Genomic DNA, 12409 nt, shown 5'->3' with positions numbered 1-12409 from the left:
GTGACATAATCCCAAGGAACCCAGTTGCAACCCGGCAGGACACTGACCACAGGGGAAAAGGGTACAACTGGCCTTGTAAAATAAAAGCAGGTGTGACATCACATATGTGTGCCCACCAGGCACTGGCATCACGTGACAACATCCCAAGGTCCGGCTGTATCTCGGCAACCACCACAGATGCGGCGTTACACCTTACCATCTAGCAAGTGACCGGCCGCTCCTCCAATATGACATCACATCTGGCGTACACCACACACACAGCACCCAGGGGCTTGGTATAATGCACACCCAGCACCCAGTGACTTGGTATAATGCACAACCAGCACTCAGTAACTTGTATAATGCACACCCAGCACCCAGTGACTTGTATAATGCACACCCAGCACCCAGTGACTTCCTATAATGCACACCCAGCACCCAGTGACTTCCTATAATGCACACCCAGCACCCAGTGACTTCCTATAATGTACACCCAGCACCCAGTGACTTCCTATAATGCACACCCAGCACCCAGTGACTTCCTATAATGCACACCCAGCACCCAGTGACTTCCTATAATACACACCCAGCACCCAGTGACTTGGTAGAATGAACAACAGTCACCCAGTGACTTGGTATACTGGACAATGGCTTTACTGCTCCCACAGAAAACCACCCACAATCCTCCCTCCTCTCTGTCCCTAAGTCCCTGTATTTCTCTCTCTGCTCTAACTGCTGCTGCAAACTACTCTCCACTATACACAGCCGACTGGCCGCCTCCAGGAAGCCAATCACCTTATATGGGGGGGTGCTGACATCACAGAGGGGTTTGCAGCTGATTGGATGGGCACTAGGGATTATGGATAATCCCTTGCACAGAGTGCAGACAGCCAGTCAGGGGGCTGTTTACATGAGCCATCATGGAAGGGAGGGGGGAAGAGGAAGTTTGGAGCGGTGACAGAGTGAACAGCTCACACAATGTTTTCTGTGTATTCAGCAGAAAGTAGCAGGCTCTGAATTAGGGGAAGGAGAGTGAAAAGATAAAACTGTGTATGAAAGAAATTGTTAGTCTCCAGGAGGAGGGATGATTCAGCATGTATTTTACCTGAGGAATACCCCTTTAAGCTTGGATGAACATCATTTACCTGTTCCCATTGCTGGGAGACTGACAGTCGCCATGTTGTAAATATCGCAGACTTTAAGAGCTTTTATCACAGAGGCAACAATGTTTTCTCGTCTGTCAATCAGATGAATTATTTTGCGGCACCTCAGATTTCCCGGCGAAGTCACAACATAGCCATCGTTGGGGAGTGTGGCTGAAAAACACATAGATATGTTATAACTACTGTACTTGCATTGTGGCTCGAGAGGATCCATGACAGATCTGCGAAATTGCGAACAAAGGAATAAAAATAACCATGCTGCAACTGGCAAGAATGGGGTGTAGAGAGGAATCCATTCCCAGCTATTTAATTGTTTCCAGGTAGAAATCAATAGGTGCGGCATGTAACAGATGTGGCACCATTGGTATGCAACCATCGGTATTGCTGCAAACGATGGTTGATTTTTTTTTTCTATACCAAAGCAGTTTTCATTCCCACCACTAGACCTAAAGCTAAGCCGAGACTTCCTGTTCTGTTTCCGATGATAAGAGGAGGCTGCTGTAAAGAAATGTGTGCAGAATTACGGTGAAAGGTAACACCAGTAGATACAGAATACAATAAGTGAAGCTCTCAGCTCAGCCTCCCCCTCCCTGTGGAAAGATCTTTTGAAATCTCGCTTAGTATGCCCAGTAATGTTTCCCATATGTGTCAGTAGAACAGGTCCTGTTTATTGTTGTCTATGTCCTTTCTGTCACAAATTTTTTTTAAAGGGAACCTATCTGTGCTGATATGGCTCCCATGTGCACCCTATTGATCTTTGTTGCAGCTTCCATACCATAGAAGTTATGTCTTAACATTTGTTTTAATGCAGGGCGCAAGACTGCAAGAGGGGTGGCAACTAGTCATCTAAGTGATTTGGTCACCTTCCCTGTAAGATCACTGCAGAGAGTAGGTTAACTGATTTAGCTCTGAGGCAATTTAGTATAAATACATAGTTTGGTTTCTCTGAGTTACTACTATACTTAAGGGGATCACAGTCCAATTAGACTAGAGATGAGCGAACCTGGAGCATGCTCGAGTCGATCCGAACCCGAACTTTCGGCATTTGATTAGGGGTGGCTGCTGAACTTGGATAAAGCCCTAAGGCTATGTGGAAAACATGGGTATAGTCATTGGCTGTATCCATGTTTTCCAGACAACCTTAGAGCTTTATCCAAGTTTAGCAGCCCCAGCTAATCGAATACCGAACGTTCGGGTTCGGATCACAGGATCACAATCACCGACATGGAAGCCAACGGATGGAATTTTACAGATTGGGGATGAAAGATTGAGGACTCAAATTTGCGGATAAAAAAAAAACCCAGACGTGTGAATAGACCCTAAGTACTCAAGCTTAGTTATGTAACTATACATAGATATTAAGCTTGGCTCTGTTACTATACATATGTAGAAAGCTTGGTTCTGTTATTATACATACTGTATGTAGTAAGCTAAGCTTAATTCTATTACTATACTGTACATATGTAGTAAACTTGGTTCTGTTACCATACATATATAGTAAGCTTGGTTATGTTACTATAGACATGTAGTTAGCTTGGTTCTCTTACTATATATATATATATATATATATATATATATATATATGTGTGTGTGTGCAAATCAGCACTGTCTCTGACCAGAGGCCTAATAGAGGACAGCAATGTCAGGGTTCCCTTGAGCAATTTCTCCAACCCTGGTCTTGAAAAAGGAATGTTGTAGAATAACATGCAACAATTCATGCAGCGTTGGCTGGTAGTTACTTTCTTGTAACTTTACTTCTTGACTTGGAAAACTCAGCATAGACAGTATAGATCTCTATTCAGGCTATGATGAGCGGTCATTTCCTGTCTACACAGCACATCAGCGGAAGTTTGGAAGAAGAGGACACCAGTTCTGTAGTGAATAGACACACCTGCGAACACCGTAACACCACCACTGTCAAAATGTCATCATCCTGCATGGACCAGGAAACATCTATGCTGGACGAGGGACTAGTGGGCCTCAGTGTTGTTCACTGATGAAAGTCAATTCAGGCTGAGCAGAAATTTTGGCTGCCAATGATAGAGACATCAAGGAGAGTAGTATGCATCAGTCACCGGTGTCACCAGACAAGCCTTCGTGATGGTGGTTGTAGTGTTACAGTGTTGGCAGGTATATCTAGTCTACAGAACTGCCCTATACTTTGTGAATGGTAAATTGACAAGCCCATACTACTTGAATAACGTCATTAAAGCGACTCTGTACCTGTACTCTGTAATTGGCGTGGCCTAGGGTACCCATGTCCTAGGATTGCGACACCCCTTCCTCCCTCCTCCCCGCCCTCTTCATCGCCAGAAATGCCCCTAGAAGGTTCTGGATCGTTAAGACACCTGTGCAGTGTTCAGACAGGTGAGGAATAGGAAAAATCCTGCCTAGGGGCGTTCCTAATGATGAGGAGGGGCGGAGGGGTGTCGCAATTCTAGGGCATAGACACTCTAGGCCATGCCAATTTGACACAGGGCTGCAAGTTTAAAAGTTTTTCTTTAGGACAATAACTGCATCACCTGCCGAACGGACCCCAGGACAGATCTTGGATTAAAAGCAGCTATCCAAAGGTACAAGCGGTTTTGGGGGGGTCAGATTGTGGGTACAGAGTTGCTTTAATCCAGTCATTGTGCCTAAGTCTGACAACACAAGCCTAACAGCCCCAGAACCTCAGTGACCTGAAGAAATGTGGGATGCCTGAAAGTCAACTTGTAAACAGCATGAGACATCGTTGTCAAGCTGGAATTGATGCTCAAGGCCGCATGGCGAGTTATTGAGATATTGACATTTATTGACTGTTGTTGACTTTTTCTTTCCGTAAATTGTTTGAGATGAGGAAATCACCATTGCATGCTTCTACTTAAGATATGTAATTTTAGGTTAGATATTTGGTCCAAGGAAGCAGGGTCGACCTTCAGGGTGGCGGGGAATTTAGTTCATATGTATATATATGTGCGTAGGTAATATAGTAAAAAAACTTAAGAAATTTTCAAAATAAAACCATCACACAACTCTGACTTCATTAGCATTGTCAGAACTGCAGTGAAAATGTTAATTCATAAGGGTGGGTTCATACTGAGGAATTCAGTCACTTCTGTCACTTCTTTCAGCGGATAACGGAATACGGCGGCCCATAGAATGGTGACTATGGAGCCGGCGGAAAGGCGCGGCCGTGCGCGTGGACAGACTGCAGAATTCCGTGGACATTATCCGCAAGAATTCCTTAGTATGAACCCACCCTTACACAGGAAAACCAGTCTCCCCAGCAATAATTTTTTCACACCTCAATAAAATATAGTGATGTACAGTACAGGGTAAGATGACATAATGACATACCCAGGCCTTTACATTCATCCTGTACTTCAGAGCCTGCGGCATCCAGGATGGCTTTATATGCACCTAAAAGTTAAAAATTATATAATTGGTATTGCTATAGTAAACACAGGTTGACAGCTGTGAGCTGAGATCTGGTAGCATATCAATGAGCTAAGCTTGGTTCTAGTGGCATATCTAAGGCCCTATTCACACGTTCACATACGGGCAGAAAATGTTGTCAATGTATTTTAATGGCCCCATTCACACATCCATGCTGCAAACAAAAACAGGCTTTACTGTGGACTGTAATTCCTCCACAGACACATCAATGGAAATCTATGGGATCCGTATTTTTGCAGATGCGATCCGCAAAATAGTACGGATCCGCAATCCGCAAATAGTGACTAGTTTATTATTAAGTACACTTTTTCATTTTTGCAAGTCAGCAAAAATGACGTATGCAATACAGATGAAATTTTACAGATTGGGGCTATGTTCACACAGCATAAAAGTACGGCTGTTGTTGCAATCGTCAACAACAGCCGTACTTTGTACGAATAGCTACGCATCTATGGGATCCCGGCCAGAGAGTATACACATAGTATATGCTCCAGGCCGGGATCCCAAGCGGCGCCGCAAAGAACTGACATGTTAGTTTTCTGCGGCCGCTATTCATTGAATAGTGGCCGTAGAAAACCATGTCAGTGCACACTGTGGAGCGAGTGGCTCTGACCGCACGCTCCATAGTGTGCTATGGGAAGTTCTGATGCGGGCACGCGCCGATGCGCCCACATCAGAACTCTACGGCCATAAAGATCTGCAGTACCATCCAGATTGATCTTTTCAGAGAGCGGCTGCTTCACGAAATGGCCAATCTTTTACACCATGTGAACATGGCCTGGGGATGAAAAATTGCAGACTCAAATTTGCAGAGTGAAAATGATACTCGCGTGTGAATGAACCCTATGCAGTCAAGTTTGGTTATGTTACTATACATAGATATTAAGCTTGGCTCTGTTACTATACATATGTAGAAAGCTTGGTTCTGTTACTATACATACGTAGAAAACTTGGTTCTGTTACTATACAAATGTAGAAAACTTGGTTCTGTTACCATACAAATATAGCAATATAGCAAGAAAGTAAGGTTCAGTTACTATACATATATAGTAAACTTGGTTCTGTTACTATTCATGTAAGAAGCTTGGTTCTGTTATTGTGTCAATGTTGAAAGTTCAGATCTGGTAGCATATCTACATGGTAAGTTTGGGTCAAGCTTGGTTCTAAATCTATATTGTATCTATATTGTAATTCCTTGCTTTTAGTTGGGGACGATCTATAGACAGTGCACGCCCTACCCTCAACAGTACCATCCCTGTGGTATTGGTATAATTTTAAAACGTTTGGTCAGACCTTAGTGGCGCAACTTACAAAGATATTTTGATACCTAATGAGTCAATAAACACAATTAGGCTCCAACTTTTTTGTTGTTGTTGTTGTTTATTCTCCTTACCAGTATAGCGGTGCAGTTTTGCATTTCTCAGGTTTATTATGGCGTCTGTACTTTCAGCAGTGATGTCCCCCTTTTTCAGCTTCACAGATGTTTCACACACCACTATGCTTTGCTCAACGCTCATGGTGGCAGTTGTCACTGGTATAACACAATTGTTGGTTACTCATTCAAAAAAATATCTTAAAATTATTTCAGGCGTTCATTTAAGAGTATGTTCACAGATTTCCTGCAGTAAGTTTTGCAGTGAAATCCGCTTCGATTCTGATTAGCATTAAAGTCTATGGCCCTCCATTCTCAGTGCTGCTGTTATGTTAAAAATAATAAAGAAGTCATTCTTACCTGTCTAAGCTCCTCTGGTACCCTCCCCTGCTAAGTGACTATCCCTGCCCTCCTCAAAGGGGTTGTTTACCAAAAAATGTTTTATTTAAATCAAAATGAAAGTGGCAGAGATTTGTAAATAGAAGTAAATTGCAAATCTCTGGGACTTTCTGGTAGCAGTTAATCTGAAAAACAAAAACAAAAAAAACATTTGGGGTGAACTATCACTTTAAATCAATGTGCCACCTACAAACACCCATTACATTCCTGAACACACAAACACTTATGCAAACTTACATATAGTCACATACTAAGACCTGTTTTTGCCCTGGGCCAAACAAATCACGTCCCTCGTTTTACTTCCTGATTCCTTCGCAAATTTTTGAAAGTTGTATAGGAGCACATAGACTATTAGACTCATACCCTACATTACAGTATTTGAGACCCCAGACCAGGAACATTACTAAGGCTGGGTTCACACTGCGTTTTTCCTCTCCGTTCAATGTATCCGTTTTTAATTGGTTACTAATTTTTGTGTACATTAGAAAAAACGGATTTTTATTTTTATAATGGAAGTCTTTTGAAAAATGGATCCAAACTAGAGATGAGCGAACCTGGAGCATGCTCGAGTCCATCCAAACCCGAACTTGGCATTTGATTAGCGGTGGCTGCTGAACTTGGATAAAGCCCTAAGGCTATGAGGAAAACATGGATATAGTCATTGGCTGTATCCATGTTTTCCAGACAACCTTAGAGCTTTATCCAAGTTCAGCAGCCAGTGCTAATCAAATGCCGAATGTTTGGGTTCGGATCGACTCGAACCCGAACCCGGTTCGCTCATCTCTAATCCAAACGGATGGCACACAATTGCATCCGTTTTTTTTTGCATCCGTTTTTCCCATAAAACGTATATGTTAAATGGATAAAGAAAATGCAGTGTGAACCTGAGACTTGGACCCACACGTTAATTCAATATAAGGGGGGTTGGGCTGTATTTAAGACTGGCGTACAAGTGCCCCAGTCTTGATAAATCTCCCCCAGAGTGTTAATTCATTGCACAGTGGCACTGGTATACTGGAATATACAGGGCAGGCTGACATAATAACATACCTAGGCCTTTACATTCTTTCTTCATTTTGGAACATACATTGGAACATGCTTTTAATGCACCTAAAAGTTAAAAATGATATAATTATCAGTGATATAGTAAGTACGTGGGGGAGATTTATCAAACATGGTGTAAAGTGAAAGTTGCTCACTTGCCCCAACAACCAATCAGATTCCACCTTTCATTTTCCATAGAATCTGTGAGGAATGAAAAGTGGAATCTGATTGGTTGCTAGGGGCAACTGAGCCAGTTTCACTTTACACCATGTTTGGTAAATATCCCCCATGGTGTGAAAATGCTTGCTTGTTGTCAGTTTTGAGAAGTGAATTTAGTGATAACAACTAGGGATGAGCAGACGAGCAGTTAAAGCGACTCTGTACCCACAATCTGACCCCCCCCAAACCACTTGTACCTTCGGATAGCTGCTTTTAATCCAAGATCTTCCCTGGGGTCCGTTCGGCAGGTGATGCAGTTATTGTTGTTAAAGTTGTTAAACAACTTTTAAACTTGCAGTCCCATGCCCAACGGGTGTGGCTTAGGGTATCTAACTTTGCACTTACCCCCCGTTCCTCCTCCCCACCCTCTTCCTCATTAGGAATGCCACTGGAACATTTTCTCCATGCTGAACATTGCACAGGTGCCTTAACGATCCAGCCCATGTGCCGAGCTGACACAGGTGATGAATAGTAGACAATCTGCCAATCTTCCTAATGATGAAGAGGGCGGGGAGGAGGGACAGAGAGGTTGTGCCAGCCTAATGCATACACAATCTAGGCCACGGTCGTTGGGCACGGGGCTGCAAGTTTAAAAGTTGTCTTTTAAGACAATAACTGTATCACCTGCCGAACAGCCCCCAGGACAGATCTTGGATTAAAAGCAGCTATCCGAAGGTACAAGCAGTTTGGGGGGGTCAGATTGTGGGTATAGAGCCGCTTTAAGGTTGAGGTATAATGGGTTAGGCCAAAGTTGGGGGAAAAAAAGTCTGGCTTGGTTTTCATGGTGGCAGACCATGCAACAACCGCCCCCCCCCCCCCCTCGGTTCTTGATGTCAGCACTTTGCCTGAAGTGTCTGCTGATATGGGCACACTGCCTAATGTGTGAATGTATTCTAAGGCTGCTGAGCATTTTTTCTTCTTTTATTAGGGCTTCTTACCAGCATTGCGGTCCAGTTTTGCACTATTTTGGTTTATCATGGCGTCTGTGCTTTCACCAACAATGTTCCCCTTTTTCTTCTTCAGAGATGTTTCACTCACCGCTACATCGTTGCTGGCCTCTAGATCGCTCATGGCCACTAGATCGTCCATGGTGGCAGCTTTCACTGATATAACACAATTATTTGTTGCTTATTGAAAACATTATCTGAAAAAGTATAAAAAACAATATGAGCAGGAACAAATATATATATATACTGTATACAGCCATTGTATAATGAAAACTTTTGCAGCTTTCACTTATACATATCACGACTTGTCTGGGCGATGTCCAGAAAACAAGGAAGCAAACCACTAGCACTTCACCTCTGAGTCACTGGGTTTTCCCCCATTTATACTTCCTTTAGCTGAAACTTATCAGTACTCTATTCACTTGAGCTGTGTATGTGTGAATGGTGCTATTATGGCAGTAACTTTTTCTATTGGCAGAGCTCTGTGGGGGCTTTTTTTGTGGGACAAAATTACCTTATTACCGGGACCCTTCATTTCATCATATATTGTATTGTGCATAAAATATAATTGTGGTGTATAATAGTTTTTAGTAGCTTTAGTTTTTATTGATACTGTTTTGGGATACATATGACTGGAGCAGATAGGATCATAGATAGAAATACTATTAAAGAGAAGTTAAAATTCACCAGCCAGCAGGGGCGAATTCAATCAGGAGTATGAACTTACCTCTCCCCGTACCTGCGGTGAGCAGCGGGACCGGCCTCATGACCCCCGCTGGGCTCCGAGATCTCCAGTACTTACACATCAAGATCCAGCTGATGGACTGGCTGCTCAGCCAGTCAGTGACAGGGGCAGACAGATTAGCTGAGCGGCCAGTCCATCAGCCGGGACAGTTGTGATTACGTCATGAAAATGCCTTCTGGCGGGGTCCCGAGGCCAGTCCGCGGCAGCCGCGCTCTGAACAGCCGCGGTCTTGGGTGCCGCTCGTAGCCCAGGACCGCGGCTATTAGCGGGCATGGTCCGAAGTAATGGTCCAAAGTAATCGGATGCAGCTGTCAATGTTGACAGCTGCATCCGATTGCTTGATGCAGCCGTTCCCTGGTGTCTAGTGGGGTGGATCGCTCCTCCGGGACGTTGTCCCGGAGGAGCGATCCACACATGTTACCCCTTCCGTGGTCAGCGCCGTAATGGCGCTGATCCCAGCTCAGCACTCAATTGCTTCCGGCTGCAGTAGCCGGAAGCAATCAATGTGCCTATCTCATCGATCTATGCTGCATATCTATGCAGCATAGATCTGTATGAGAGATCAGTGCACTTATACTAGAAGTCCCCCGGGGGAATAGCCCTAACCCCGGGGGGAATAACCCTAACCCCAGGGAGAATAACCCTAACCCCAGGGCGGCTTCTAGTATAAGTGTAAAAAAAAAAATGTCATTATTAATAAAAAAAAGCCCCCTCCCATTTTCCTATGTTATAAATAAACATGTTTGGTATCGCCGCGTGCGTAATCGCTCGATCTATTAATTTATCACATTCCTGATCTCGCACGGTAAACGGCGTAAGCGCAAAAAAATCCCGCATCAAATCTAGAAAAATTGTAATAAAAAATGATCAAAAAGTCGCATATGCGCAATCAAGTGTACTTTATGAAAAAATTTAGCCATTCATTTCAAAGTACAGTTAGTAGCGCAAAAAATAAGGGCTCATGTGGGGTTCTAGGTGAAAAAATGCAAGTGCTATGGCCTTTTAAGCACAAGGAGGGAAAAAACGAAAACGCAAAAATTTTAATTGGCCCGGTCCTCTAAGGGTTAAACCATGTTGTTTTGTTGTTGTTGTTAGGCAAGAGGATCCAAAAACACCTTGGCATTTTTATTTTTTGTTATTTTTAGTTATATAGATAACAAACAGTACATGGAAATATAAGCAAGGTACATCGCAAGTGAACAAAACAGTGCACATAGAAGAGAAGCTGTCTTTTATATTAAAGGTGAAGTCCGGTGAAACTTTTTATTAGAGTATTTTGTTGCCCCTAAAAGTTATGCAAATCCCCAATATACACTTATTACGGGAAATGCTCATAAAGTGCTTTTTTCCCTGCACTTACTACTGCATCAAGACTTCACTTCCTGGATAACATAGTGATGTCACTTCCTGGATAACATGGTGATGGAGAGGCTGCTGGAGAAGATGATGGCAGAGGGATGCTCAGTGTCCCTCCAGTGCCCTGTGTCCCTCAGTGTCCCCCTGCCATCATCCTCTCCAGTAGCCACAGCCAGCACAGCTCTGGGAGTCTGGTCGTGACATCACCATGTTATCCAGGAAGTGACATCACCATGTTATCCAGGAAGTGACATCACCATGTTATCCAGGAAGTGACATCACCATTTTTATCCAGGAAGTGACATCACCATGTTATCTAGGAAGTGAAGCCTTGATGTAGTAGTAAGTGCAGGGAAAAAACACTTTATGTGCATTTCCCGTGATAAGTGTATATTGGTGATTTGTATAACTTTTTGGAGGCAATACAATACTGTAATAATAATTTTCACTGGACTTCTCCTTTAATGCAGCAAGAATGTACAGAAAACAACATCAATGAACAGAGAAAGAAATAAGATACCTACACCAATAACTAAAGCTGCCATAAGTCTGTCCAAAGGTTGTGGTGACATAATCCACACTAGGACTAAGGGCCCTTTTACACGGAAAGATTATCTGACAGATTATCTGACAAAGATTTGAAGCCAAAGCCAGGAATGGACTATAAACAGAGAGCAGGTAATAAAGGAAAGGCTGAGATTTCTCCTCTTTTCAAATCCATTCCTGGTTTTGGCTTCAAATCTTTGGCAGATAATCTGTCAGATAATCTTCCTGTGTAAAAGGGCCCTAAGGGTGCGTTTACACAGAGAGATTTATCTGACAGATCTGTGAAGCCAAAGCCAGGAAAAGACTATAAACAGTGTGAACATTTCATTAAGAAAAGACTGAGATTTCCCCTCTTCTCAAATCCATTCCTGGCTTTGGCTTCATAAATCTGTCAGATAAATCTCTCTGTGTAAGAGAAATACAGTTTTATACAGGTATGAATCGTTGCATACAGTAGCTATGATAGAGTATATAGTATTGAGCAGACATAAAATTCACATAGTATTGAGCAGACATAGAATTCACATATTATGGTTACTATAGCTATTATTATACAGTCTTGGTTACTATAGCTAGTATAAAGTTCAGAGCAGACATATACGTCTCATATATCATTGTTTCTATAGTTATGAAAGTGGGGGCAAAAGTCACAGTTGTATCCAAGCCGTGATACAAAGGATTCTCTGCCGCATAAGAGGCTAACAGGATTATAGGTGGGGCCCTGCTGTAGATTTTGTATTGTGGCTGAAGAGCTTGGAGTTGCTGTTCATGCAGTAATAAATCCACAGAATCACACATAGAAGCACATATACATCATATAACATGACAGATTGTAAACTTACCCTGAGAATTCAAGCAAAACATTACAACTTGGTGTCCTTAAGATCCAAAATGTAATCGGTGTATAGAGACTCACAGGATTCACATAAAAAGAGTCTTTTTAGTTTCACTTTCCTCTAAACAATATGTAGAGGATATGGAGTCTGGTAGAGGTCCGACAGAGCCCAGTTTCACATTCCTTTAAAGGAATTTTTCATCATCATAAGAAAAGAGTTGCATAATTTTAAAAACAACCTCAGCGAGTGGAAATAAAAACAACAACAATGAAGTAAAGGTGGTTTAGTTGCAATACCAGGTGCAGACTATGGACTAGAGTGGCGCTGCTTTTCCTCTTCTTCTTCTTCTTCTTCTTTTTTTATTA

General features: G+C 42.7%; 1 protein-coding gene across 2 annotated transcripts in view; it reads right to left on the bottom strand.

Moving 5' to 3' along the window:
- LOC138800750 (protein mono-ADP-ribosyltransferase PARP15-like) overlaps positions 1–12197 on the bottom strand; it is a 45680-nt gene extending 33483 nt beyond the window's left edge. For both annotated transcript variants that reach the window (XR_011364514.1, XM_069982689.1), the window contains exons 1-6: positions 12051–12197; positions 8553–8758; positions 7402–7461; positions 5974–6111; positions 4482–4544; positions 1125–1295 (exon numbers count right to left, since the gene is read on the bottom strand). Coding sequence is in view for 1 of the 2 variants with exons in the window: in XM_069982689.1 (XP_069838790.1) it covers positions 1125–1295; positions 4482–4544; positions 5974–6111; positions 7402–7461; positions 8553–8703 (583 nt within the window). In the remaining variant the exon portion in view is untranslated. The remainder of the gene's footprint in view (positions 1–1124; positions 1296–4481; positions 4545–5973; positions 6112–7401; positions 7462–8552; positions 8759–12050) is intronic.
- Between the last annotated feature and the right edge of the window lie 212 nt (positions 12198–12409).

The sequence above is a fragment of the Dendropsophus ebraccatus genome, chromosome 9 (assembly GCF_027789765.1).
Source record: "Dendropsophus ebraccatus isolate aDenEbr1 chromosome 9, aDenEbr1.pat, whole genome shotgun sequence".
Lineage (NCBI taxonomy): Eukaryota > Metazoa > Chordata > Amphibia > Anura > Hylidae > Dendropsophus > Dendropsophus ebraccatus.
The sequence above is the reverse complement of the archived record's forward strand: the minus strand, read 5'-3'. Positions and strand labels throughout refer to the sequence as shown.